General features: G+C 37.6%; 1 protein-coding gene across 1 annotated transcript in view; it reads left to right on the top strand.

Moving 5' to 3' along the window:
• myt1la (myelin transcription factor 1-like, a) overlaps positions 1–26151 on the top strand; it is a gene marked incomplete at its 5' end in the record, with an annotated part of 49006 nt that extends 22855 nt beyond the window's left edge. The window contains 16 exons of the mRNA XM_079831793.1: positions 3564–3695; positions 4358–4448; positions 6528–6635; positions 7986–8206; positions 9985–10262; positions 12378–12602; positions 15442–15560; positions 16552–16620; positions 16724–16786; positions 16865–16948; positions 17159–17380; positions 18275–18366; positions 18471–18574; positions 18663–18806; positions 22600–22662; positions 23343–26151. Of these exons, the coding sequence (XP_079687919.1) occupies positions 3564–3695; positions 4358–4448; positions 6528–6635; positions 7986–8206; positions 9985–10262; positions 12378–12602; positions 15442–15560; positions 16552–16620; positions 16724–16786; positions 16865–16948; positions 17159–17380; positions 18275–18366; positions 18471–18574; positions 18663–18806; positions 22600–22662; positions 23343–23483 (2156 nt within the window). The 3' untranslated portion in view covers positions 23484–26151. The remainder of the gene's footprint in view (positions 1–3563; positions 3696–4357; positions 4449–6527; positions 6636–7985; positions 8207–9984; positions 10263–12377; positions 12603–15441; positions 15561–16551; positions 16621–16723; positions 16787–16864; positions 16949–17158; positions 17381–18274; positions 18367–18470; positions 18575–18662; positions 18807–22599; positions 22663–23342) is intronic.
• Between the last annotated feature and the right edge of the window lie 107 nt (positions 26152–26258).

Here is a 26258-nt window from a genome sequence, read left to right as displayed (position 1 = left end):
CTAGTCCCAGACTAAAATGCATGCTTGAGCTGGTTTAACTGAAAGCAACTTGCACTGACATATCTTAAAATATGTCAGTGCCATTGTTTTGTCTCAAGATGCACACCAGTGATGTTTTTTTTCTTCTCTAAGGCACTTTTATAAAAGCTACTAAAATGCTACTAAAAGGCCTAATCCTGGCTTAATCTAAACCCAGTCTGTGAAACCAGGTTCATATCTCAAAATTGCGGATTTATTTTTCCTATTTGTGATATTATATCTCACAATGCGACTTTATTTCTCATAAATATGTGACCCTGGACCACAAAACCAGTCATAAGTCGCACAGGTATATTTGTGGCAACAGCCAACAATACATTGTATGGGTCAAAATGATAGATTTTTATTTTATGCCAAAAATCATTAGGATATTATGTAAAGATCATGTTCAATGAAGATGTTTTGTAAATTTTCCTGACATAAATATATAAAAATGTATTATTAGTAGTAATATGCATTGCGAAGGACTTAATTTGGACAACTTTAAAGGCGATTTTCTCAATATTTTTTTGAACCCTCAGATTCCAGATTTTCAAATAGCTGTATCTCGGCCAAATATTGTCCATACACCAATGGAAAGCTTATTTATTCAGCTTCCAAATGATGTATACATCTCATCTATTACTGGTCCAGGGTCACATATATGTTCCATTGTGAATTTGTATTTATTTTAAGCATTTTTGCACACTTAACAGATTTATTTTTTTATTCTGATGTGGAATCGAAAGAGTGTATTTGTTTCCATAAATGAGTGTTTTTCACAAACAGAAATCTTTTGAATATGAAAATAATTTTCTCATCCTGAAAGCTGTTGCAGCATTTGTTCTCCATTGTCTTGGGTCACTTAACATTCCGTCACACACTGCGCCGATGACATTGATGACTATGGGGTCACTTTGGTGAGACAGAAACATTTTTGGGGCTTGTTTTAAACACTCAGGTCTCCCGGCTAGCAACTTCCATAATGACAACAGCTTATGTTGCTAAAATAGGTTGACATGGTAACATCAGAGACTTACCTTGTCAGGCATGAGTAATGGCAATCTGCATGGCCCGTTAGGAAAGCAAATCTCATCTCTTGGATCCCATACATGGTTTATTACCTCAAATCCTTCCCAATCCACACCCACTCCCTTTGGGAGTGAGCCATGTTCTCTGATATATGCAGATATTAGCAATCGGGAACTACAGGAGCGTATCAACATCACATTTAACAGTGGTTATGGTGTTAAGGATCCTCAGATCACCTGTAGTTACCCAACCTAACTGCTCTTCCTATCTAGCATTTTAAAAGGTTCATCAATTGTCTCTGCTCTGAAGGCACTGCTTCGTATGTTTCATTACCTTCCATTTGCACTACGGTTTCCATTAAAGATAGTGTCTCTGTGCTTCCTATCGCAGTTTGCTGTTGTTTTCAGTGCACGACCACAGCAAGTCAGAGGGTCGTGTAATTATAGAATTACACCACGATTTCACACCTCGTCTCCAGAAACTATTCTTGGCTCTAATTATTGGAGCGTCGTTATTAAACATCTCACTGTTCTGACTGACAGGGTGCATTATTATTGCGTGCTTGTGGAGTTTTACAGCAGTTATTTTTGGCTAATAAAACAGGGAAGGATATAACAAATATGTTCTCGTAGCGAAACCGATTTGAATATCAGAGAATGCATGTACTGATAAACGTACCCACAACTTTATTGATCAGCCAATGGGTGCTATTATGGTTCTGTATTATCATTATGCTGGTTTTCCCTGTTTAGTCTCATGGTAGAAACTATGCACAGCGCAAACCAGAACCAGTGAAAGCTGAACATATTATCTTGCCGGTTTCACTTGCAAGCTAATAACGGGGAACTGTTATAGTGGAAACGTTAACTTATTTACCAGCATGAATTTGAATCAGTCGCTTGTATTTTAATATCAATAGCACACATGAACATCTTGGATGGTCTATGTAGAATAAAATGCTGTGAGATGAAAACATTGATAGGTTTATGCGTATAATGTATATTTCCTTATCCTCTGATACCTCGTTCCTCAGAAAGATTGTTTTATATGTTTTAGGTAAGGTGATTATAAATAAATGAGCTTTTTTCTCAATGCGCACAATTGTATATTATATTCACTTATATTATATTATGCGAGGGATAGACTAATGTACATCCAGCTAGTTGTTATTGCTATTGTTATGATCAGGACTCTGGCGTGAAGCAAAGGGGTCTTGCATCACCCTAAAGGGGTTTATTCTGCGATAACAACCGGCTGGATGTACATTATCCCGCTTATTACACGGCTACTTGCCACATAAGTAAATAAATAGACATGAAATATTGATCTGAGTCAAAATATTTTATTAGCTCTTTAAACGCAAAGCTTCCGCGGAGAGGGCAGTTGCTAGCAAGCGGCAAGTTCAAACTAGACGGACCTTTAAGGGATATGGTCCAGTTATACCACTTATTAAGCGGTATTTCACCACATAAATAATTATGGGGATAAGAGATATTGATTTGAAATTAAACTGTTTTCAAATCGTACCTGTTTATCTTATAACCCATTACAGTGTACAAAACAATCATCATAAAATGGCAGCAGCTGCATTTGTATTAAACAAGAGAGAGTGCGTGATACCGGATGACTTAATTAAATAACTGTAACTGTCAAATATTGATTTGAGTTTTAATATTTTATTAGCTCACCAAACGTAAAAATTCCATGTTCTTAGCTAATTCAGTGACAGTTACCCGGATGAGCCTGGGTTATCAGTTTTTAGCGGTTGTTATCGTGGGATATTAATTATTATATTATAATTATATTATAATCATTAGCTCCCATTATATTTAGAATTTTCATCTTGCTTAACAATACATAAAACAAAATCACAAAATTAACGATTTATAAAATTTTCCGATAGGCCACTCATGCTTATTTTAGTGCACTTACTGTATAGCCCAATATGTTTTATATTTAATACATTCAAATTTTAATGAGAATATTTCGTTTTGTACAGTTATCTGTAATATTGTGGTGGATATTTTGTCCTGCTGTACAGCAAAATTAAAATGTTAGTTATGAATTTTGACAGTATTGAACTTAGTTTAGCGAAGCTAAATTCGACATATTCTATATATTCTGCAGGGAATTAATACACACAATAAATTGAAATGAATGATGTAGATCTTTGTTTTATTGTGTAATGAAATTCCTCTGTGCTCTGACGGTTGGATTTCTTTGAATTACAGTCGAGTAAATTCTGTCATTCTGATTCAGATCAGGGCAGCCAATTCATAAATTTAGAATTTTGCAGAACGCGGATCTCGTGCATCACCGCCCCTCCTCTCAGCCACAAGTCTCACTCAGACTATATTCTTCCAGTGTCCAATTTCAAAGCAAACAGCAAACAGACAGTGTTTGAACATAGCTGTAACAGGGGCATAAATGTTATCACAAAGAATCCAGCAGGTTAATGGGATTTTCTTACTGTGCTTGTAACAGGATATGCCAATAACTGTCTTTGCTTGCAGACTCAAGGGGAGAGAAAAAAGAAAGCAAGTGTCCGACCCCGGGTTGTGATGGCACGGGCCATGTCACGGGGCTGTATCCTCACCATCGAAGCTTGTCCGGCTGCCCCCACAAAGACCGCGTGCCACCAGAAAGTAAGCCAAATTTGGATGGTCGTTTGCACTTGATAAATGTTCCCATGTGTGTTTGTCAAGTGCTGTGGGCATGTTTTACCTCTCTTTTCTAGCATGTCTGTAATGCATATGAGTGTATTTCCTCCTCCACCCAAAGCGGTGGCGCTCTTTGCTTTTCTGGATGTGCTGATTGGCGCTTTTGTGTAATTTTAGCCCGTTTCTCAATATGGCTGCAGTGATCTCTTAGACGCAAAGCAGCTTTTTCATCCCTACCTCTTGTCACACCTCTAATTGGATGAGGATCGTGTCACAGGCGGGTTCTGATGAGTCAGTTTACTGCAGGCCCAGAGACGTAGCGCTGCAGGATGTGTCATAGACAACCTAATGGCTAGACTCATTCAGTTCACCAAAAATAAATCGGTTCTTATTGAAGAGAGATTTCTTTTCCTCTTACGCCAATGCTTTCACACAACGCGCATGCCATTAACACATTGCATGCCTAGATTCTTCTTTCACCATATGGTGACTAACTTTATGTTTAACTGATTTCAGCTGGAACGTTTCTTAGGAGCATGTGCATGCTGTTGTCACTGAGCCCGTTCAGCTTAATGAAACACAAGGCTTTCATACTCACTCTGGATCCTCCTAACCTTCTCTCGCCCTCTCCTCTCTGTTTGTCCAAGTTCTTGCAATGTATGAGAATGTTCTAAAGTGCCCCACGCCTGGCTGCTCGGGACGCGGCCATGTAAATAGCAACAGGAACTCCCACCGCAGGTGAGTGGCTGGAAGGGACGTGGAGAGAAGAAACTGGCGGCACTGTGGGGACTGATGTTCAAGTCTTTTTACACACTTTATACAGGGAATTTGAAGAGTACATGGATTTAGATGGAGCCTTGCTTTCAGGAAGGAGAAGAGGGACTGATTTGTTTGTGTTGTGCTGAGCTCGGCTGGATGATAGAAACACATGGCTCCAGGCTCAAATATTTTATTTGCACATTGGCACTTTTGACATTGCAGACTGGAGATTTAGGATTCAATTCCCACCGGGAAGGAGGGGGCATGGTGAACTTTTAAAACCTCAACAAAAAAAAAATACTAATAATAATATATAATTCTAAATAACAATTTGAATTAATATTTTTTTTTATTATATTGAACTAATACTGTATATAATTGTAATATACAATTATATATATATATATATATATATATATATATATATATATATATATATATATATATATATATATTTTTTTTTTTTTTTTATTTTTTTTTTTATTTATTTTTTTTTTTTTTATATATATTATTAATTTTAATACTTTAATAAATATTAAATAGAATTATTATTTAGAATTATATATTATTTTATTATTATTTAAGAAGCTGTTTTTACATTTACAAGATTTGAATGAAAATTAATAAAATAAATAAGCTATAATTATGATTACATTTCAGTTTAATATTTATTTAATTCTATTTAATTGAGACTGTTTAAAAATCTAATAGAGAAAAAATATAATATATAACTGTATATATAATTTATTTGATTGTTTTTTATCTTAATTTTCTTAAGAATGAGAGCTCCACACATACAGTACAACACTTATGCAGTTAAGATGTGCCTCCATGTGCACATGGTGTACATTCAGACAGATGCAGTCTCCACCCGAAGTCGCTGCAGGCCATGTTATATGGAACAGCTCCTGTGGGACATGCTCACACACACACACACACTCACACATTATTAGAAGGGTTGAGCTGAAGAAAACAAAATGTATAATATGAGAATATAACAACCTTGTACAGTATATATGGTTTGTCTACACATTCCTCATCGCATGGTTGTCATGGCAACTCAGCATAGTGACAGCCATCCTTCCGTCTGTCAGTCACCACTCACTCACTTTTTTTTCTTTCAAATTCCATTCCTGTAAATGCACAAGTACCCTGTGCTTATACGCTTTTGTGTTTTTGAAATTGCAGCGCGTGTGGGGTTTTTTCTGTTTGTATTTTTGTCTCATTTGTTTAATTTTTATATTTTGAGAGTGACTGAAGGGTTTCCGTATTACCAGAAGACAATAAGAAAATTGCAGACGATAAGAAGGCAGTTCCCAACCATACAAAGGATTACAGAGAGAGAGAGAGAGAGAGAGAGAAGATGACAGAAAAGTGGGAGAAAAAACAAACGGAGAGGGAGATCGAGAGAGTAATGAGAGGAAGAAACAAGGGAGAAAGAGAGCAAGTGAGAAAGGAGGAAAAAAAAGGAGAGCAAGGGAGCGTAGCTGGATGTTCTGAAGCTCAGTTTGCTGTAGTGTGTCTCTGAAATGACTGCGGTATCTCGCTGTGAGGAGCTTTCTGAAGCCAGCCAGCCAGAAATGCCCAGCAGATATCTGCAAAGCTTTGCCTTCATACTATAGAACTAGGCCACATGAAATGCATAATTCATACATAAATATCCCCATGTACCACACACACACGCATACCAGGATTTTGCAAACACGTTGGAAGTCTGTATTCAGAGAATGTCATAAAAAGCGGACTATTCTCTCTGACAGACTTGTCTCCATATGCTGGTATTATACATTCCCTCATATCTCACTTTGTTCTTCAACTTCTGCTATCAGGCTAGGGCATGTGTGTGCGTTTGAGTGTGTGTGTGTGTGTGTGTGTGTGTGTGTGTGTGTGTGTGTGTGTGTGTGTGTGTGTGTGTGTGTGTGTGTGTGTGTGTGTGTGTGTGTGTGTGTGTGTGTGTGCGTGTGCGTGTGCGTGTGTGTGTGTGTTTGTGTGTGTGCCCTTACATGCTGCTCGTAACGTAATGTTAACACCACATAAATTGCTCTGCTACTGTTGCAGTCTCTCGGGATGTCCCATAGCTGCCGCCGAGAAGATGGCAAAGGTTCAGGAGAAACATCACCCCTGCGACAGTGTCAAGTCCAACCAAGCGTCAGACCGCGTCTTGAGGTATATGTGACCCTCCATGCCATATGTTTAATAAAGATATAATGCAATAAGCCTGACTTTGAATTGTTGTTGAAATGGTACATTAATTCAATTCACATTTAAATGTATAATGTATAGTGCTTTTTGTTCCAGGGTGCAGGTTCCAGTGCAGCTTTAAAAAGAATATTATTTGTAATTATTTTGATTCTCTTCCTTTGAAAAAGACTTTCCCTTTTTCACTGATGTCTTAGGCTATTGTTAACTAATAGATAAATAGCTATATATACACTATAAGTGTGTGTGTATGTATACATATACAAGTAATAATGTCTAATATACTATTTATTATAATATAATATATAATTTACTTACCCGCATGTAATTTTTAAATCCTAAAAACAATTTGAGGAATTTAAAAATGTAATAAATAAATTAATTAATTTAAAATTAATCCAGATGATTACAACATCCCCACTTTTTTTTTCTTTTGAATATCCTGTTTTGCTTTGAAATAAGTTACATTATGAATTAGACCCGCCAACCTGGCAAATACGGGTGCATTTCAGCAGTGGCTTGTATACTTTTTTCAATTGTAGTCTTTAAAAAGGCATCTGAAATAATAAACTAGTACATTGTCGTGTTGTCAAAAATGTAGATTTTTCGATACATAACGATACTGAAATATCTGAAACGCTTCCATTACTAATTTTCCGCAGAATAGATGCACGATACCTTCTGCGCTTTCTCGCTCTCATCTCTCCAACAGCGAGTTGACACAAACCCGCCTCCTCTCACTCACTTGTTTAATTTGCTCCGGAGGAATATTGTTGGCGTTACAGGGCTTAAATTTCAGTGTGGGATTGCATGTATTGCGCATAATTTTACTCATTCGTGCAGTTTTTGTGCTCACACCCAAAGTGCACGCACATAAAGCCGCCTCTCAGTACTAAATTTAGTTCTTTTTCATTGCTTATTGTGCTAAACATTCAAATACTCACAAAATAATGTCAAAAAGCTAGTCTTGGCGAGTATTCGCGTAAACACAGTCAGTTCAGTTTTAAGGGAACGTAAACAGTTGAGAAAGAAAGCACATGTAATAGTATAAAGGATCTGTGCGTCAGGTCTTAAAGTGGCAGCTGAATTATGAGATAATATAAAAAATTTTCCCCATGATATCGATGTCAAAGTGGCTAGTAACTTTGGAAAACCAATAGCCACAATGGCTGATGAGCAAGAAAGTTCATGTCAAGCCCTAATTGTGAATATGGTTGGAAATGAGGTTGCAAGCAGTGATTCATGTTGATTTTAAGTATAATATGTCCAGGCCTCTGATATTCAACCTTGATTCCCTGTCTTTGTCACTTGTTCCAGGCCCATGTGCTTCGTGAAACAGCTGGAGATCCCACAGTATGGGTACAAAAATAACGTCCCAACCAGCACTCCACGATCCAACCTGGCCAAGGAGCTGGAGAAGTACTCCAAGGCCAGCTTCGACTACAGCAGCAGTTATGACAACCAGTCTCATGCCTACGGCAAAAGGTCCCTCACCCCAAAGAACCATGGGCGGGACACCTCACCCAAAGGATATGATGGCAAGCTTGTCTTTGTTATTCTTTCCTCTGTCATTGAAGCTGGCAAGGTAGCAAGAGTCAGAATTGATACACTGGCCTCTCTCTTGAGATCAGATTGAAATAAGATTTGAAAGAGAGTTAGTTTTGTACAGACAGACGTCCTTGTGGTACTTTTCTTTTCTGTTTTCTATTTTGAAGTTAAGGCATATTCTTAATAAAAGCTTTAGTTTGGATTTTCACAAGCATCCGTCGAGTTCAGTGCCCCTTTATTGGAAATTCTACTTTACTTATTGGCTTCTGAAATTATTAATAACCTAGGTACACAAACCAGCTCCTTTAATAGAATTATTGCTGGATGGTTATTTTTGTCCACCAAATGCATGTCTGTGAAAAATGGATAAATATATATATATATATATATATATATATATATATATATATATATATATATATATATATATATATATATATATATATATATATATATATATATATATATATATATATGCATACATGCATATTGCTATTGAAGGCAGTTATGTATTTTTGCATGATGCCAGATTTAAAAACCTAATGTCTAGATGTGTGTTTTTCAGTTTCCTCAAACATTGTGTTTTTCTGTCTTTGTTTCAAGCTTAATTTTTTTTAGGTTTTGTTTTGTTTTGTTTGGTAATGCACTGTAGCTCTCAACTGCAGCCCTGGTCTTGATAAATGAGTGCACTTACATTTGTGAAGGAATCAAATTAACTGGAACGATTTTGTTCAAAATGGTAGCAGTTGATTTCACGCCCAAGCCAGAAATTGTAGAGATTTCCTGTCAACAGAATTCGGCTGGATATTTTGGTACGGTTTCATTAGCTGTGCTTAAAATAACTCATTTTCATTATAACTCATGGTTATTACATCAGGACAGTCTTGATTGCCCATAAGGAGCATTACAGCATGCCCTGCAGTGATAATATAGACAATGTTATTGAAATCAGAACACATACCACATCCCTGAAATTAAAGAGCATTCTTGCAAGTGATGTTGCTTGCCTGCATGCTTTATCAAAGAAATTCAGTTTTTGATAAATGAGACAAATGAAGAAAATTAAGCCTTGGAAAAAAAAATTAATGAGAATAACATTTAATTAATGTTAGAAATTAACTGCACTTCATTTAGACTCGGTTGGCAACATCAATTAGTTACACCCAGTTTAGTTGTAATGGCAGCATTGCCATTTGTCTCACTGCAAAATGAGATGAAAAATAAGATCAAATGGGAGAGTAGTATAAATCTTGAATAAGTGATTATAACGGCATTTTAGCTGCTGATTTGTCAGTTTCCAGCATTTGAGGATACTTAGTGAGTAACTGATTTTTTTCTCAGATATTCTGTCTGGATGCAGACCAGAGTTTGTCTATGAATGTGGATTTATAAAGAAATGCTGCATTAATGCTTTCCACGCAGGTCTTAGATTTCATGTTAACAATGTGTAGCCCTCTGCACGAAACCTAGATACACTGTCAAACCATCTCTCTCTCTCTCTCTCTCTCTCTCTCTCTCTCCCTCCCTCCCTCACTCACACTCAATTTCTCACAGCATTCATCATGAAACATCAGCTCATCTAATAAGCCATTGTGTATGTGTGTGTGCGTTGGTGTGTATCTATCTGTCTGTCTGTATATCTACCTTTCATTCATTCTAGCATTCTAGTATTCTCTCTCTCTATTATTATTAGTATTGCTAATATCCATCCATCCATCCATCCAACTGCATGTAGCCCGTCTGACCCGGTATATGTTTATTTGTGCAGCCAAGCGCTACTGTAAGACCTCAAGCCCGGCCAGCAGCACCACGAGCAGCTACGCTCCCAGCAGCAGCAGCAGTCTCAGCTGTGGAGGAGGCGGAGGGGGAGGAGGAGGAGGGGGAGGAGGAAGCAGCGCCAGCAGCACCTGCAGCAAGAGCAGCTTCGACTACACGCACGACATGGAAGCCGCCCACATGGCTGCCACCGCCATCCTCAACCTGTCCACGCGCTGCAGAGAGATGCCCCAGAGCCTCACCGGGAAAGGCCCAGAGCTCCTGGCACAGGTGAGGGTCGACAACTTTTTCCTGCCAGTTCCTCTCTTACGCTCACCCACTTGTACTGTTAATATATTTGTCTTTCTCTCACTGGGTATTTCTTAGTTTCTCTGCACTGCCTTCCATTATGACTGCGCTTTGTGCCGGCAAAGCCAGGTAGGGCGCTGAAATGAGGGCATGCCAGTTTAGAGTCATTCGGGCAAACCCCTGGTCCTCTCGTCCCAGCTACCGAGCTCATTTGCACAGGGTGTGATTTAATACAATGAATGACAGCAGCACCTCTGTGAGCTCCTGCAGGACCTCTCTTCTAGAGTCAGAGTCATCATATGAGCCTAATGGTCTGAGCGAGCCATGATTGCTTTAGTGGCACATCGATTTCAGACATAATCTGTATGGTGATAATGAGAGCGAGGGGCTGGAGAGGACCAGAGGAAGCTGGCAGCTGCAGGAATGCTGGAGTAGTGGTGCCCCTACCCTCTCTCACCGAGGCAAGTAGAATTAATGTCGATTTCAGCTGTGGTCTCGGCCAAGCCAGCACTCCCAGCATCCCTCTGGGTACATAGGAAAGACAATGACCTCTCTTTAAGGACAGTGAGGCAGCAGGCTGGAGGGAGTGGGGATGAAAATGAAAGAGAGAGAGAGAAAGAGGGACAGAGGTAGTGAGGAGATGCAGGGCTCTATATATTCACTAATAAGCAGCTGTACATGGAGATTTAGGGCAGCGCAAAGATGCTCACACTCTCTTCTTTTGTATCTTTTTTCCTCCAATCCTTTCCCACACAGTAAAAAAATGAGGTGATTTCAGGATTTAAAAAAAACAACTGAAGGCTACTGTTTAGATGTTTTTTCCCCAGTTTAATTTATCTACTCTATTATTTGAACTTAAAATGTTGTCAGAATTTGCAATCATTGTACATCTAGAAATGTTTTTTTTTCTAAGTTTAAGCATTCTGTGCAATTGTTCAATGTTATGCACTGCATTTCATCTTGTTTTATATGAGAAATGTAAGTTTAAGGTCGGTAAGGCTTGTCAATGTTTTTGAAAGAAGTCTCTTATGCTGACATGCGTTTAAATAATCAAAAATACAGTAAAAACTGTAATATTGTAAAAATATTATTAAATTTAAAATAACAGTTTTCTATCTTTTAGTGCCGTCAAGTCAATGAATCGCGATTAATCGCATCTAAGATACAAGTTTTTGTTTACATAATATATGTGTGTGTACTGTGTATAATTATTATGTGTATATATAAATAAACACATATGCATGCATATATTTAAGAAAAATATGTTATATTTATATATAAAATATTTACATTTATATATAAGAAATTATATACACACAGTATATGGTATATTATGTAAACGAAAACTTTTATGTCAGATACGATTAATCACGATTAATCGATTTGACAACTCAGATTTTTTTCCCTGTAATAGCAAAGCTGAATTTTCAGCATAATTTCTCCAGTCTTCAGTGTCACATGATCCTTGATAAAAAGCGATAAAAAAATCGTATTGACCCCAAATTTTTGTACATGCAAAACAAAGTGTTTGTTGTCTCATAATAGGCCAAATACAGACCTTAAGACTTTGTACAGTGCATGAAACATGACTAGGGTAGCAAACAACTAACTAATCATTTTAAGGAGAGGTACAAATACAGCTTGACATCCCAACAAAATCAGCAACAACAGTGTAAATAAAACTGGCAAATGGTCAAACAATGCAACCATATTAATTATTCATGCCCAACGCAGGGAAGGAGAAAGAAAGAAAATGCGTTTGTAGGTTCAACTAAGTAAATTATAACAGAAAATCTCCTTCGAGATGTTTTGCCTGTGTTCCTGTAAGTTGTTTAAAGGTGCAAAAACGGCAAAGAAATCCGTCTTTTCTTCCCTAAAAGAAAGATGTGCACTAATAAATCATTTATAATAGACACAGCAATATAAAATATAAGAATTGTCCATTTTGATTTCATAATTAAACTGAAAACATCCTCGTCTGTCATCCTTCCCTTCCGTATCTCACTCTGCTTCTTTCTCATCCTTTTACCTCTTAATTATTCCCTTTATTCTTAATTCTCTTAACAATCCTCCTCCTCCCTCTTTTTTTCATGGCAGAGCCCTGATGACAGAGATGGAGATGAGAACGGAACCCTGGATCTAAGCCGAGTTGGAGGGATGGGGGAGGGCAGTGGGGGTACAGTGCTGACCCCCCTGCAGCCCATGTCACCCCAGCGGCAGGCCCTGCTCAACAGCCACTGCTACCAGATGAGCACGGCAGACTGCTGGGACCTGCCTGTGGACTACACCAAGATCAAACGCCTGGACGAGGACCACAAGGAGGTACTGCCCCCTTCAACCAACACCCCTTGAGTCTGGCTGGAGATGGACCGTAGCACTCACTTTACTTAGAGAATTTAGATCATTGTCACCCTTTTTTATGCCCACAGTTTTTGTAGCAATGTAGAATGTGATCAGTGTCTAAATAGATCGATTTCTGAGAGTTTGGCATTAAATAGAGGATAATCTAAATGAGAATAAATGACTAATTGTTGTTAAAATGCTTTCTCTTATTCTATGTAAACACAACTTCCGCCAAAAAGTGTAAACACTATGGTGCTAACAAAACATTTTGTGTTTGAGTATCCCGACACAGCAACATCGGGTCCTATCATATACCAGACGCAATGCAACGGCAGGCGTGACACAAGTGTTTTTTGCTAGTTTCAGCCCGATACAGTTATCATTTTCACATCCAGCGCCATGTTGTTTAAATGGCAAATGCACTCGCGCCTATCTGTTGGCCCATGGGAGGGCTGGTCTGAAAACGAGGTGTGTTCAGGTGAATTGTTGGCGCGTTACCATTGACCAACAAAAACCTGGTCTAAAGTCAATAGCGCAGTATTTTTTGTGTTATTTAAAAGGCGCGTTAGTAATATGCACCTATAGTTGGTGCACAACGTGTGTACACTCTGCTTATTACACACAGGGATGCACAGAAGCACACAAACATTTTGAAATATTAAAAATAAAAGGATTCCTCTCTGGAGAAGTGTATAATGTATACCATGTAAATAGTGAATCCGCCATGGTGCAAGCGCAACTGGCTTTTAAAGGGAATGGGAGATGAGACTCTAATTGGTTTTTGTTACGCCCAAAACACACCCATGACTCATTAAGAGACTAGGTACAACCCTTTCAGACCATGTGCCTGGTGCGCTAACCGTTTTTTCCGTTGTTAAACTTGCAAAAGTGGATTCGGACACACCCTAAATGCACCTGCGCCATACGCTTCAGACCATGTGCTCAGATCGTTAAAATAGGGCCCATTGACTTAACCGGTGGCGTAAGATTAGGGTGGAGCTATCTGTTTCTCTAACCAATAGCTGACGGGAGGAGTGTTCAGGAAACGTGTTTGAAAGCAATCATTATTTCTGCCATTCTGTTAGTGGTGTAGTAGCAAAAGTAGGAAATTACACACTTCACATTTAAAACAAAACTTTCCAAATGTCAGTCACATTTTAGCATGAAAGTTTAATCAAATAATGTTGCAACAACTAATTTTAAAATTACTATAAATCTATGACTATTAAAATACTTGAGAGGCAACTTCTCTTTGGTTGTTCACATCTTCTTTCACCAGGCGTTTTGCTTTTTGTTAGCAACTAACTTGGTTGGTAGGGTAGTGCTATTCATAGTAGGGTTACCGTTTACTGCTTATGTGATTGTTCAGCCCACTTCCAAAGCAATCCGTAGGCAGAGGCTTATTCTTCCCCCTTTCTTTCCACTGCATTCGAGCACAATAACCTATTTATAATATAAAATTGTTTATCTGTAAAGTGTTGGCGAGGGCACAATTTAGTAATATCTAAACAGCTGCTTTGTCCCTTGTAAACCTTAAACAGTAAACTTGTTAAAGGAATAGTTCACCCAAAAATGAAAATTATTCCATAATTTACTCACCCTCAAGCCATCCTAGGTGTATATGACTTTCTTCTTTCAGCCGAACACAATCGGAGTTATATTAAATATTACCCAGGCTCTTACCAGCTTTGTAATGGCATTGAATTGTGTACGAGTTTTTGAAGCCATCCATCTATCATAAAAGTAATTCATACGACTCCCGTGGGTTAATAAATGCCTTCTGAAGCGAAAAAATATCCATATTTAAAACTTTATAAACAATAATCACTGGCTTTCAGGAATGGCCGAGTTCTGGCGAAGGGTGACCTCTGACCCGACGTATGATGCAGGATGTAGCTCGTCTTCTCTTAAATCAAAATCCTCTCACATTTTTCTTTAAATCTTGTTTTAGACTTATAATTCTTGACCGGCGTTTTGTTTTGCTCTGTCCTCTGCACTTCTGTGTTTGTTTCTCTTACACTACGCCTACATCCTACAAGGTCAGAGGTCACTCTTCCACCGGAACTCCTCTCTCTCTAGAACGTGCAGACTTCTGTTGTCGGAAGCCAGTGATTATAGTTTATAAAGTTTTAAATTTTTTTCTTACAAAACCCCTTTGCTTCGCTTCAGAAGGCATTTATTAACCCACAGAGTCGTATGGATTACTTTTATGATGGATGGATGTACTTTTTGGAGCTTCAAAAACTTGGACACTATACAAAGCTGGGAAGAGCCTAGATATTATTTAATATAACTCTGATTGTGTTTGGCTGAAAGAAGAAAATCATATACACCTAGAGTGGCTTGAGGGTGAGTAAATTATGGGATAATTTTCATTTTTGGGTGAATTATTCCTTTAAGGAAGCTGTATTTTCTCCTATTGTAGTGATTTGAAGGACAGTAGGACTGAAAGGACATCTAGTGTACAGTGCTGGTACTGCATGCCTTCACTTCACCGGTGATTCTGACTTGAAATAGGAATTTTCCTCTGTTAATTAGTCGTTAATGAACCTCCAGACTTAAACTGTTGTTAGTATTATTTCAAAAGGGATTTGATGTTTTTGCTAAATTGTTGGCGAATTTGAATTCATGCAAATTAGGCTGTGTGAGAGTTTTTGTGTTCTTTTTTGCGCCGTGTTATAATGGCATGGATTTTTTGATATGTAAACTGCACCGTATATTATGAAATGACTCAGGCCATTGTACTATTCTTCCTCCTTATTCTGCATCATAACATGCACTGAAATCTCTCTTTTTCTTTCTCCATCCTCATTTTCAGGATGACCTGGACCCCTTTCAGGATCTATTAGAAGAGCAGCAGTATTCAGGAGAGGTGTCCCTCCCCAGTCCCAAACACAAATATGCATCCTGCAAGGAGGGCAAGAAGGAGCTTCTCACGTAAGCATAGAATTCCCTGTTGTTTACATATGATGCTGTAGCTTGATTTTTTTAATATATTATTTAGTGTGTCCATTGTACACTAACACTACCAATAAGGAATTAATACTGTTAATCATCTAGGATGCATTCAATGCATAAAAAACATGTTACTAAAGATTTCTATTTCAAATAAATGCTGAACAAAATGCAGCACAACTGTTTTTAACTTAAATCAGCATATTAGAATGATTTCTGAAGGTGACACTGAAGAGTAATGATGCTGAAAATTCAGCTTTTCCATCACATGAATAAATTACATTTTAAAATATATTCAAATAGAGAAAAATAGTTTTAAATTGTAATAATATTTATTTTTGATCAAATAAGTGCAGCCTTGGTGAGCATAGAAGTCTTATAAAGAAATCTTACAGACCTCCAGACTTTTGAATGATAGTGTCTACCTAAAACGACTGGTGCCATCATGACTTTCTGTTCTAAAAATGATATTATGATGTCCAAATGTCCGTTTTATTTAGTACATCTCTCATTTGCCTTCTATATTTTAACAGACTAAATTAAATCCTGTCTGTTAAAGTTATTTGAAAATATAAACATAAAATTATTATAAAAATGCTCAGTATTTTATTTATATTGTGCTGGCAATTATCTTCATCATCATCTGACTTACTAACACCTAGTGTCGTAGACACAGCATCAAGTATAAGCAAAATCTGCCATTTGTAAAAATCTACTATTCGCAGTCAGCTATGATTAATTTATTCAAGATCAAGTTTGTATTTTTCAGCTGGTCATATGATCTCAGCATCCATGTAAAATAAAAGTTTTTATTAGGCTACTAATGAAAGTTTAAGAGATTTTAAAACATATTTTTTCCAAAGTACAATTAATGTATTTGCATGTCAAACTCTTTAATGATAAAATGACCCTGAGGGCAATTTAGTTGCAGCTGTACAAGTATACCATGTCTCATCCCAAATCCTCTCTTAAGGCTATCAAGCTGCCAACTGGCTGACAAGGGCATGCGTGGTATGATGACATCAAACTCCCAGGATCTGAAGTAAGCCCTCACGCACTCGTGTTTACACGGCACCGCGGTTGACCCTCAAAATGAGGTCTGTCTGAGGTTACATTAATCTTTTTCATGTTTTCATTGCTTGCAGGTGTCCTACTCCTGGCTGTGATGGCTCTGGGCATATCACAGGCAACTATGCCTCACATAGAAGGTGAAGACTCACAAATATGCACATCAAATTTTGATTTGACCCACCAGTGGATTAAAAAAAAAATGTCTTGCTCTGAAGTCTTTCAGGTTGTCCCCGGGCAAAGAAGAGTGGTATTAAAATAATGCACAGTAAGGAGGACAAGGATGACCAGGAGCCAATCAGGTGCATTTTCTTTAAATTCCTTCAACTATCCAAAGAATTTTAGTGTTGCTTGCAGTAATTTACAGGTGTAAAGTCTAAATCGACCAGTTCTACTGAGGAGAATTGCAGTAGGAACTTCACAATGTGTGTGTGTGTGTGTGCGTGCATGGCTCCTTGCTCTTGCTTGTGTGTGTGTGTGAACTTTGTCCCTGCTGTGCCCAATGTTTTTAGGTGTCCAGTGCCAGGCTGTGATGGCCAGGGTCATGTGACAGGGAAGTATGCATCCCACCGCAGTGCATCCGGCTGCCCGCTGGCCGCCAAGCGTCAGAAAGACGGTTATGTGAACGGAGCGCCTTTCTCCTGGAAGTCTGGCAAGACAGACGGCATGACCTGCCCCACCCCAGGCTGCGATGGCTCTGGCCATGTCAGTGGCAGCTTCCTCACCCACCGGAGGTACACTAGCGTGGGATTGTTTCTCAACAAGGCTAACATCATATAGCAAGAAATCATTTCCTTAATCAGTATTTTTGCAGCGTTTTTCAATAAAAAGATCTAAACTTCCTTAAAACAAAATATATTTAATTGAGAAATAAACTTATTTACAATATTTTTATCGTTAACTATTAAAACTGCTTTAGATATTTGAAATAAAGTTGAAATAAAATATATATAAATATTACATGAACTTAAAACACATTGCTTTGGCAACTAACTAAAATAAATAAGATAAAGTTGAAGTACTAAAATTAAAAATGAAATAAAAATAAATTAAATCTAAATAGAAATTTAGAATAGAAATAGAAAAGGTTTTTTTTACCTGAAAACAAATGACAAAAGCACAACAAAATACTTACACTATAAAAAAAAAACATTTTTAATTTTAAAATGAAAATGAAAAATGGAAATATAAAAATATAAGCTAATAATAATATAAGCTCAAAATATTACTATAATAGTATATAAATAGTACTAAAATAATGGATGTTAAGACAAATAATTGTATTAGCACATTGGCATTCTTCTTATTTTATTTATAAATAATAAAAAAGTTTATGTTTATGCTCAAAACAAGAAATAGCCAGTGGGTTAAGAAAATACAGTTAGTTTAAGAAATATTCACTAAAAACATATTATCATACAATAATTTGTACAAGTAAATGTATCTTTTTTAATGATGTTTAAATAAAGACAAGACAAAGATACAGACTACAAAATTATATTTTGAAGTTTGTTGAAATGTAGCAAATGACTGTGAATCAGTTAATGTTTTTTTTTTTCATCATAATGTTTAAATCTGAGAATTCAAAATAATTATCTATATCTTATGTTTCATTTGTATGTCTGTAGTCTGTCTGGCTGTCCCCGTGCCACATCTGCTATGAAGAAAGCTCGGATGACGGGGGTTGAAATGCTCACAATCAAGCAGAGAGCAAGTAAAGGTACATCATTTTTCTTTTATTATATGATTAATAATGGAATTAAATTAATTTTCCTCCCCATCAATGGCATTTTCAACAGTGAATTTCTCCATGTTCCCTTCCAGGCATAGAAAATGATGAAGAGATAAAACAACTGGATGAGGAAATCAAAGACCTGAACGAATCAAACAATCAAGTAGAGTCAGATATGATAAAATTAAGAACTCAAGTAAGAACATTTGCCATCTCTCAAATCAGGCATTGGCCTGGTGTTCAGTCACAGAGATACCTTTGTCTCCCTTTCTCTCTCCTGCCAGATCACCACCATGGAGACTAACCTGAAGTCCATCGAGGAAGAAAACAAGGCCATAGAGCAGCAGAATGACTCGCTGTTGCATGAGCTCGCCAACCTCAGCCAGTCCCTCATCAACAGTCTTGCTAACATCCAGCTCCCTCACATGGTAAGTGCCAACGGACATGTGGCTTCATCTAGGGGTAAGAAAATATCAATGATCAAGGGTCTCAAGAGTCAGGATTCAAATGTTTGATAATTATTTACTGGAAGGAAGTCCTGCGAATCTGAATAAATTCAAATGAGTTATTAAAGTCTGTTAATATATGATCTATAATAAATGTTTATCTGCATAGAGTAGATAATATAGACTGCCTTGTTGAAAGCCAGGGCCTGAGTCTGTATATCAGACGCTACCAGTAGGGATGTAACTCCGGTTTCTATTGTTTCTCCCATCTGCTTCTTTATGTCTGTTGTTGAGTTCCTCGCAGTTCCATATGCTTCTGTGCTGAGGTCACTCCCCTTTACTGACCATTGTAAAAAAACAACCTCCACTTCAACGACTGCTTTTCAGTTGAGTACCAACATGGCCGCTGTGGATCAGATGGTCCGACATGTTGGAATCACAGTGCATTCATATACACATTGAGACAGGGTGCGATTGGAAAAGCCTTGTTCAAATGTGGCAGCCATGTTAGTAAACAACTGAAACATGTCTTCTTGAATATGGCTCCTGAGTTCTCCACCCCCGCTGTTGATGGATGCTATTTAGAGTGCGCACGAGGGGTCCTCAAGCTGCACTACCATCAGACGACTGTTGCCTATTCATGTGTCATGCCGCTCAACCAAAACTTGCACTGCAAAAAATAATGTTCTTCCTAAGTATTTTTGTCTTTTCTTGTACAAATATATAAACATTCTTCAATCAAGCTACATTTACTTGAGAAGCAAATTGATTTAAGATATTAAGAGCCAGATACTAACAGCTTGCACCAGCGTAAACCTTTTGGCGTAAAAAAAAAAAGACACAGTGAAAAATTAGCGGCAAAAAGGCGTGGACATTTTTTTTTTTAGGCGGCTGACTTTATTGCATATGCATTTTTAGGAGTTTCCATGCAAAATTTATGGGAGGAGAGTATTTAAATGAATCACGCAAGGTGATTTACTAAGGTTTGCACTAGTCAATTTACTGTTATTTGCGCCGTTATTTACCTCTCAAAACAGTACGTCTTAAACCAGGCGCTAATTTGCACTGCTCTAGGTAGATTGCGTTGGTCATTATAATCAGGCTGCATATGTGTTCTTTAATTTGAAAAGTTCAGAACTCTCCACTCACATCTGCACTTTTATTGGATTGTGCTCTCATGCTAATTTGCCCGTAAAATAAATCTGGCCCTAAGTCTTGTTTTCTGAAAAATATATCAAAATGAATACTGTTACTGACCCTCATGTCGTTCAAAACCCTTAAGACTTTCGTTCATCTTTAAAACACAAATTAAGATATTTTTTTATGAAATCTAAAAGGTAGGGACATACCAAACCGACACCAAAGAACTAGCGCTGATGAAAGCCAACTGTGTTGTTGCGTCAGGGAAAAAAAGGCCTGAACACACAAAAAGGACTACAGGCGACTGTCAACTAGCATGCGCGTTCTGCGCCTGTGTGTAAAGGAGATAACTGTTTAAGCAGATATATTAGTCTATAATAGTCATTCAAAAAGAGAAAGCTAAAAAACTAAGACTTTAGGTATACAAACCATAAACAATGCAGCGCTTGCTTACCCTTTTGAATATCAATCACACTGATCACATTCTTTATTCCAATCCGCTCATGTTATTATGAAAATGTTCATGCAGTGTTGCTCAGGTAAGATGACCTAAAATTATAAGCCGAACAGCCAATCAAAGTTCTCTCTCTCGCCGACGACCCGACGACGATTCTACATGTTAAATCGGCCACAAAAAAAGACGAAGTCTGACTAGAGCTATCGAAAAAAGTAAGCCGGCCGACGCTCAAAAACGTCCCGACTTTGCCCGACAGCCGACCGTTGGATTGGTTTGTCCCTACCCTAAGAGATTTCTGTCCCTCCATTGACAGTCTACACAACTAGTACTTTACTGCTTCAAAAAGTTCATAAAGAGATCGTAAAACTAATCCATATGAATCAAACCGTTTAGTCCACATTTTCTGAAAAAACTGAATCACTTTGATTGAATTTGGGCTTTTATTCACATAAAAACATTGGTCAGTTAACATAAGCAGAAGCTCAACCGTACTTGCTTAACACGCGAGAACATTTGTTCATTTGTTCTTGTGGAAGCTCAAACGTGCTGCGTAACATGCGAGAATGAACCTCATTGGTTCTCCCACGTCAAGCGAGCATGCTTGAGTTTTCGTTTACCATAACTCAAGGGTCTCCAAACTCGGTCCTGGAGGGACACTGTCCTGCAGAGTTTAGCTCCAACCCCAAATAAACAGACCTGAACCAGCTAATCAATGTAGGGTTGGAGCTAAAGTCTGCAGGACAGCAGCCCTCCAGGACCGAGTTTGGAGACCGCTGCCATAACTGATGAATGTGTATATGTGAGAAAATTTGGACTAAAACGCTCAATTCATATGGATTAGTTTTACGATCTCTTTGTGAACTTTTTGAAGCGTCAAAGTTGTGTAGACTGTCAATGGAAGGACAGAAATCTCTCAGATTTCAGGATTAGAATATCTTCATTTGTGTTTCAAAGATGAAAGTATTACGGGTTTGGAATGAAATAAGGGTGAGTAAATGATGACAGAATTTTCATTTTTGGATACTTTGTCTTATTTTATGCTTAAATTCACTTAAAGGGTTAGTTAACCCAAAAATGAAAATTATGTCATTAATTACTCACCCTTATGTCGTTCGACACCCGTAAGACCTCCGTTCATATTCGGAACACAAATGAAGATATTTTTGTTGAAAGCTGATGGCTGAGAAAGGCTTCAGTTAGGCCTCCATTGGCATTCAGTACACTTATACTCCCAAGACCGATAAAAGGCACTTAAAATGTCATTACAAAGTCCATCTCACCACAGTGACTCTACAATAATCTTACGATGCGACGACAATAGTTTTTGTGCGCAAAAAAAAATCAAAATAACACCTTTATCCAGCTTGTTATTGCCTTCCGCGTGTGCCTCCACGACGCATGCGCGAGAATATGACGTAGCGCCGGGGCTCGGGATTCCATGAAATGCACACTCTAACCCCATTTTGAGCACTACGCCGAGACCTAAAGCACGATCAATGTAGAATCCAACAGCTGAGATACGCGCGTCTTCCTCTGATTGTAAACAAATCACTTCTGGGTCATCTGTCCGAACGCCGGATCTGCGTCATATTCTCACGCATTCGTCGTGGAGGCACACGCGGAAGGCAGTAACAAGTTGGAAAAAGGTGTTATTTTGATTTTTTTTGCGCACAAAAACTATTGTCGTCGCATCGTAAGATTATTGTAGAGTCACTGTGGTGAGATGGACTTTGTAACGATGTTTTGAGTGCCTTTTATCCGTCTTGGGAGTATAAGTGTACTGAATGCCAATGGAGGCCTTTCTCAGCCATCAGCTTTCAACAAAAATATCTTCATTTGTGTTCCGAATATGAACGGAGGTCTTACGGGTGTCGAACGACGTGAGGGTGAGTAATTAATGACAGAATTTTCATTTTTGGGTGAACTAACCCTTTAATTTAGTTTTTTTTTTTGTTGTTTAAAAAATATCTCAAGTCATTTTGCTTCACAAGTAAATATATTTTTAGATATTCATTTATGGAAAACAAGACAAAAATGCTGAGGAAGAGCAATTGTTTTTGCGGTGTGGTGTTCTGTACTTCCACATGTAAAGTCGAGTATGTCAGTTTTATTGAGACCACTGACCTCTGGCTTTTAGCCGGGCTAATAGTCTTTTCTCTACACCTCTCCCTTCTATAGAAACCGATGCCACTGAAAGAGGCCCCTGTTAAAAATTACTGCTGTTTACAGATGCCCCACAGAGTAAGAGATTCATTTTCCATAGTCTAACTTTATCCTTCTCCTCACTATCATTTCCTCCCCCTAGTCCTCCCCCTTTTGTAACACACAGTACGATGTGTATGCATCATGAAGGTCCATACATATTACCAGAGTGTATCAGTGCCACACATATTGACATAATCCACTTCAGGGTATATAGCGATAAGAAAGCTGGGGTTGCAATATGAGCCATATTTATTTTTTGGTAGTAAACTCATCATGTATTTTATCAGGCACAGTGATGCTCATCGATATCTGTCTGCTACTCATGGCGATCTGTTTGATATCACTTGTGAATGCCAGTATTACTTACATACTCATGAGCATGAAACTCACACCAGTGCATGCATACATAATGTATGTGCATAGATTTTTTTTGTTATCCATCAGATATATCTTTTTTTAAGAAACTTTGATTTTGACCAACAAACAGTGACCATTTTAATGTGACTGGTCAAGCCCTGCATTTCCAGAGATGTATTTTCTATAAAACCCTAGCTTTATCTAGCTGATATTTAGTTTTAAAGGCAGCATTGTGGGTTCATTCCTCCCTAAAATATCCTCTTTCCCCTTCCCTTTCTGTCTTATTTGTGTGTTTGATTATATTAGCATATTATGATCGATTTGTTTTCAACCTCCAATGATCCCGATCTGTTCCGCAGGAGCCGATGAACGAGCAAAACTTTGACACTTATGTGAGCACTTTGACAGATATGTATACTCACCAGGACCAGTACCAGAGCCCAGAGAACAAGGCCCTCTTGGAGAACATAAAGCAAGCGGTTCAAGGCATCCAAGTGTAGCTTTGCGATTGGCTATTGGCCGAGTCATGGGGTCATGTGACCAGAGCGTTAAGAATCGATGAGAAACAAAAGAAACCCATCATGTAAAAAGTATGGATAACTAGTATGATTTTTTTGCTGCTGTAATTTATTGTATTATTTGGCATTATTTATGATTCTGTTATGCTTTTGACAAAAAAATACATAACTTATTTGTTGCCTTGCTTTAAGATGACGACTACCAATGGCAAATGTTTTGAGGAACATTCATGTTTTGTACATTTTTTCATATGACCTGACATAATGTGATGTACTGTTTATAGCTGCTAATGTATGCACATTTTAGTGTATATGTATTTATTAATTGTAAACAAAAACCATCCATTATTTTAAATCTAAAGAGGTGCAGAGGGGATACACTGAGGGAATGTAAGGGCAATCAGCTTAGATCTGAGCTTCTCTTTATGGAACTAATGGGAACTAATGTGCTGTGCAAGGCTGTTCAATGGGTGTACAGTGGTACATTTTTTGTGGTTCGATTTTGGGTACATTTTGTAACAATATTGAGAAACGTTGTCTTTCGGTTCCGGAATCATAATATTTATAGTGGTCAGTGTGGGCACTCTAATGCAGTATGTGTATTGTTTAATTTTCTGCTTGTTTTATTGTTTTTTTTCTCTCGTTTGAATTCCCAAAATAGATGGAAAAATAGCAACAAAAAAAATTTTGTGAATGCAAACATCATGACACGGAAACTCACTGGTGTAAATCCCAAAAAATATCTCAAATATTTACAAAGTCTGTTCTCTAAATGTAACGCCCGGCTGCTTGAGGCCAATAACAACAGAAAATTTCAAGGAGACAATCCAACATTAATCGTTAATTTAATGATCGTAAAATGTTAGTGGTAGTATGATAGAATATCAGCAATATATATGACAACGAATCAATCATTTATTTAGATATGGGATGCAAAAGTTTGGGTATATGCAATTTCTTATTCTTACCATAGTAGAAAGCTGATGAATCTTTTTACTAAATGTAAAGTATTAAGTTTTATATAAATCTTTTAATACAGTCATGTTTTAGGGTTTAAACATGGGTGATCAAGTCCAAAAGGATGAATGCATTATGATTTCACATTTCTCATGTTCGATTTTGCACAGGGACACCTTTGTTTCCATGTTTTGGTGTTTTTATTTGTTTCAGGAGACCAAGGAGGTGCCCAGACGTTTGAATTGTGGGAAGTTTGGTTTTGTTTTTCTTTGAAGAAAGTAAAACTGTGTGTGAATGTTAGTTTACCAGTGTGCTGGATATACAGGGTTAATGTCACCACCCATACGTCATTGTGTCATAGTAATGGAGCACTTGTCTTGTAGATTTTGTCCAAGCAATCATGTAGAGATGCATCTGGTCATGAGTGCACAACAAATACAACTATATCAGCAATGCAAACTCATCATATTGCAATTAATGAACTCCAATCAGTTATACACAGTATTAAGAGAGGTCAGCTTGCCTTCTGTGGTTACCTGCGATTCACTTTCATTGATTCTTTTTTTTTTACGTTTATGAGAAATCGGCGGCACTTTAAGCTCTAAGAATCATGGAAATTGAAGCAGGATGCATTTTTTGATAATTAAATGGTGAAATGACGTGGCATGGGTCAAGGTTACGGTAGCGTGTGGGCAGCTTCCGTCGCTAAGAGGGTTGTTTACTGACAGAATCAGTTCATATTACTCCAGAATATCTTAAGGACATGTACAGTTATAGTCTGGGAACCCCACATTCACCTTCGTTTAGTCAAAGCCCATCAAAAGCATCAAGCAAAGTCAGAAATAGGGCTGAGTTTAAGTGGTGGATTTTAAAGTTGTTTGTATTTATCGAGCATGAGTCAAAGCTGTCACAGTGATTTTTAGTGTGAAATGACTCTGGTTGATGCTGATGCTCGACGTGGGCCTTTGTTTCGGAAATCTATTCTTTTGTATTATTAAGACTAGCATTGTGTTTTTTTTCCGAGAGAGCTCATGCAAATGGTGCTAGTCAGTCTTATTTATCATTCTGTAATATCCAGACATCTCCTCCCAACCACAGCACATTTCTCTCTCCGAAAGCTTTGTGAATGCAGCTAATTTCCAAGATAGTAACGCTTTTAACACACCGATAGCAAAATACAATATCCTCTCATCCACTATCATAACTGATTTGACAGGAAAGGGGATTTTAAGCACAATTCCGCTGCTCATTTTCAGTTGGCACATATTGTACTATCTACTTCAAAAGGTTATCTGTGACTATTTAAATAGAAACTATCTATGGTGTCACATGCTTGAATGCAGAATACTTTTCTTATTAATAATTGTGAAATCATCAGGTTACAAGTTTCCATTTCAAATGGATTTTAATTAACCATTTTAAACCAGGATTTTTCTATTAAAAAATAAAGAAGCATAGCTTTCTTAATGTCTCTTGCTCTCTTCCTCTATCCAGCTCTTTAGCTATCTTTTTCTCTCTTATTTTATTTTTTCAACCACATGGCATGATTTCTGTTGGTATGATACTTTTTTTGCTCTAAGTGTTTAAGATCACAAGTTGCAGTGATATTTCATTTTGAAATTGTGAACTTTGTACAATTTTTATCATGCTGGTGTTGACATCTCTTACTCAATAAAAATTGTGTTGCCACATTACACGTCCCTTTTATTCGAAGTTCGTAATGACTTTTTGGAATTATGTTACTTGAATCATAACTTGGTGTTCATCAAGGAGGTATATAATACTAAACAATCTGTTAGC

Source organism: Gobio gobio (assembly GCF_949357685.1).
Source record: "Gobio gobio genome assembly, chromosome: 12".
Classification (NCBI taxonomy): domain Eukaryota; kingdom Metazoa; phylum Chordata; class Actinopteri; order Cypriniformes; family Gobionidae; genus Gobio; species Gobio gobio.
This window is presented reverse-complemented; position numbering and strand designations above follow the sequence as displayed.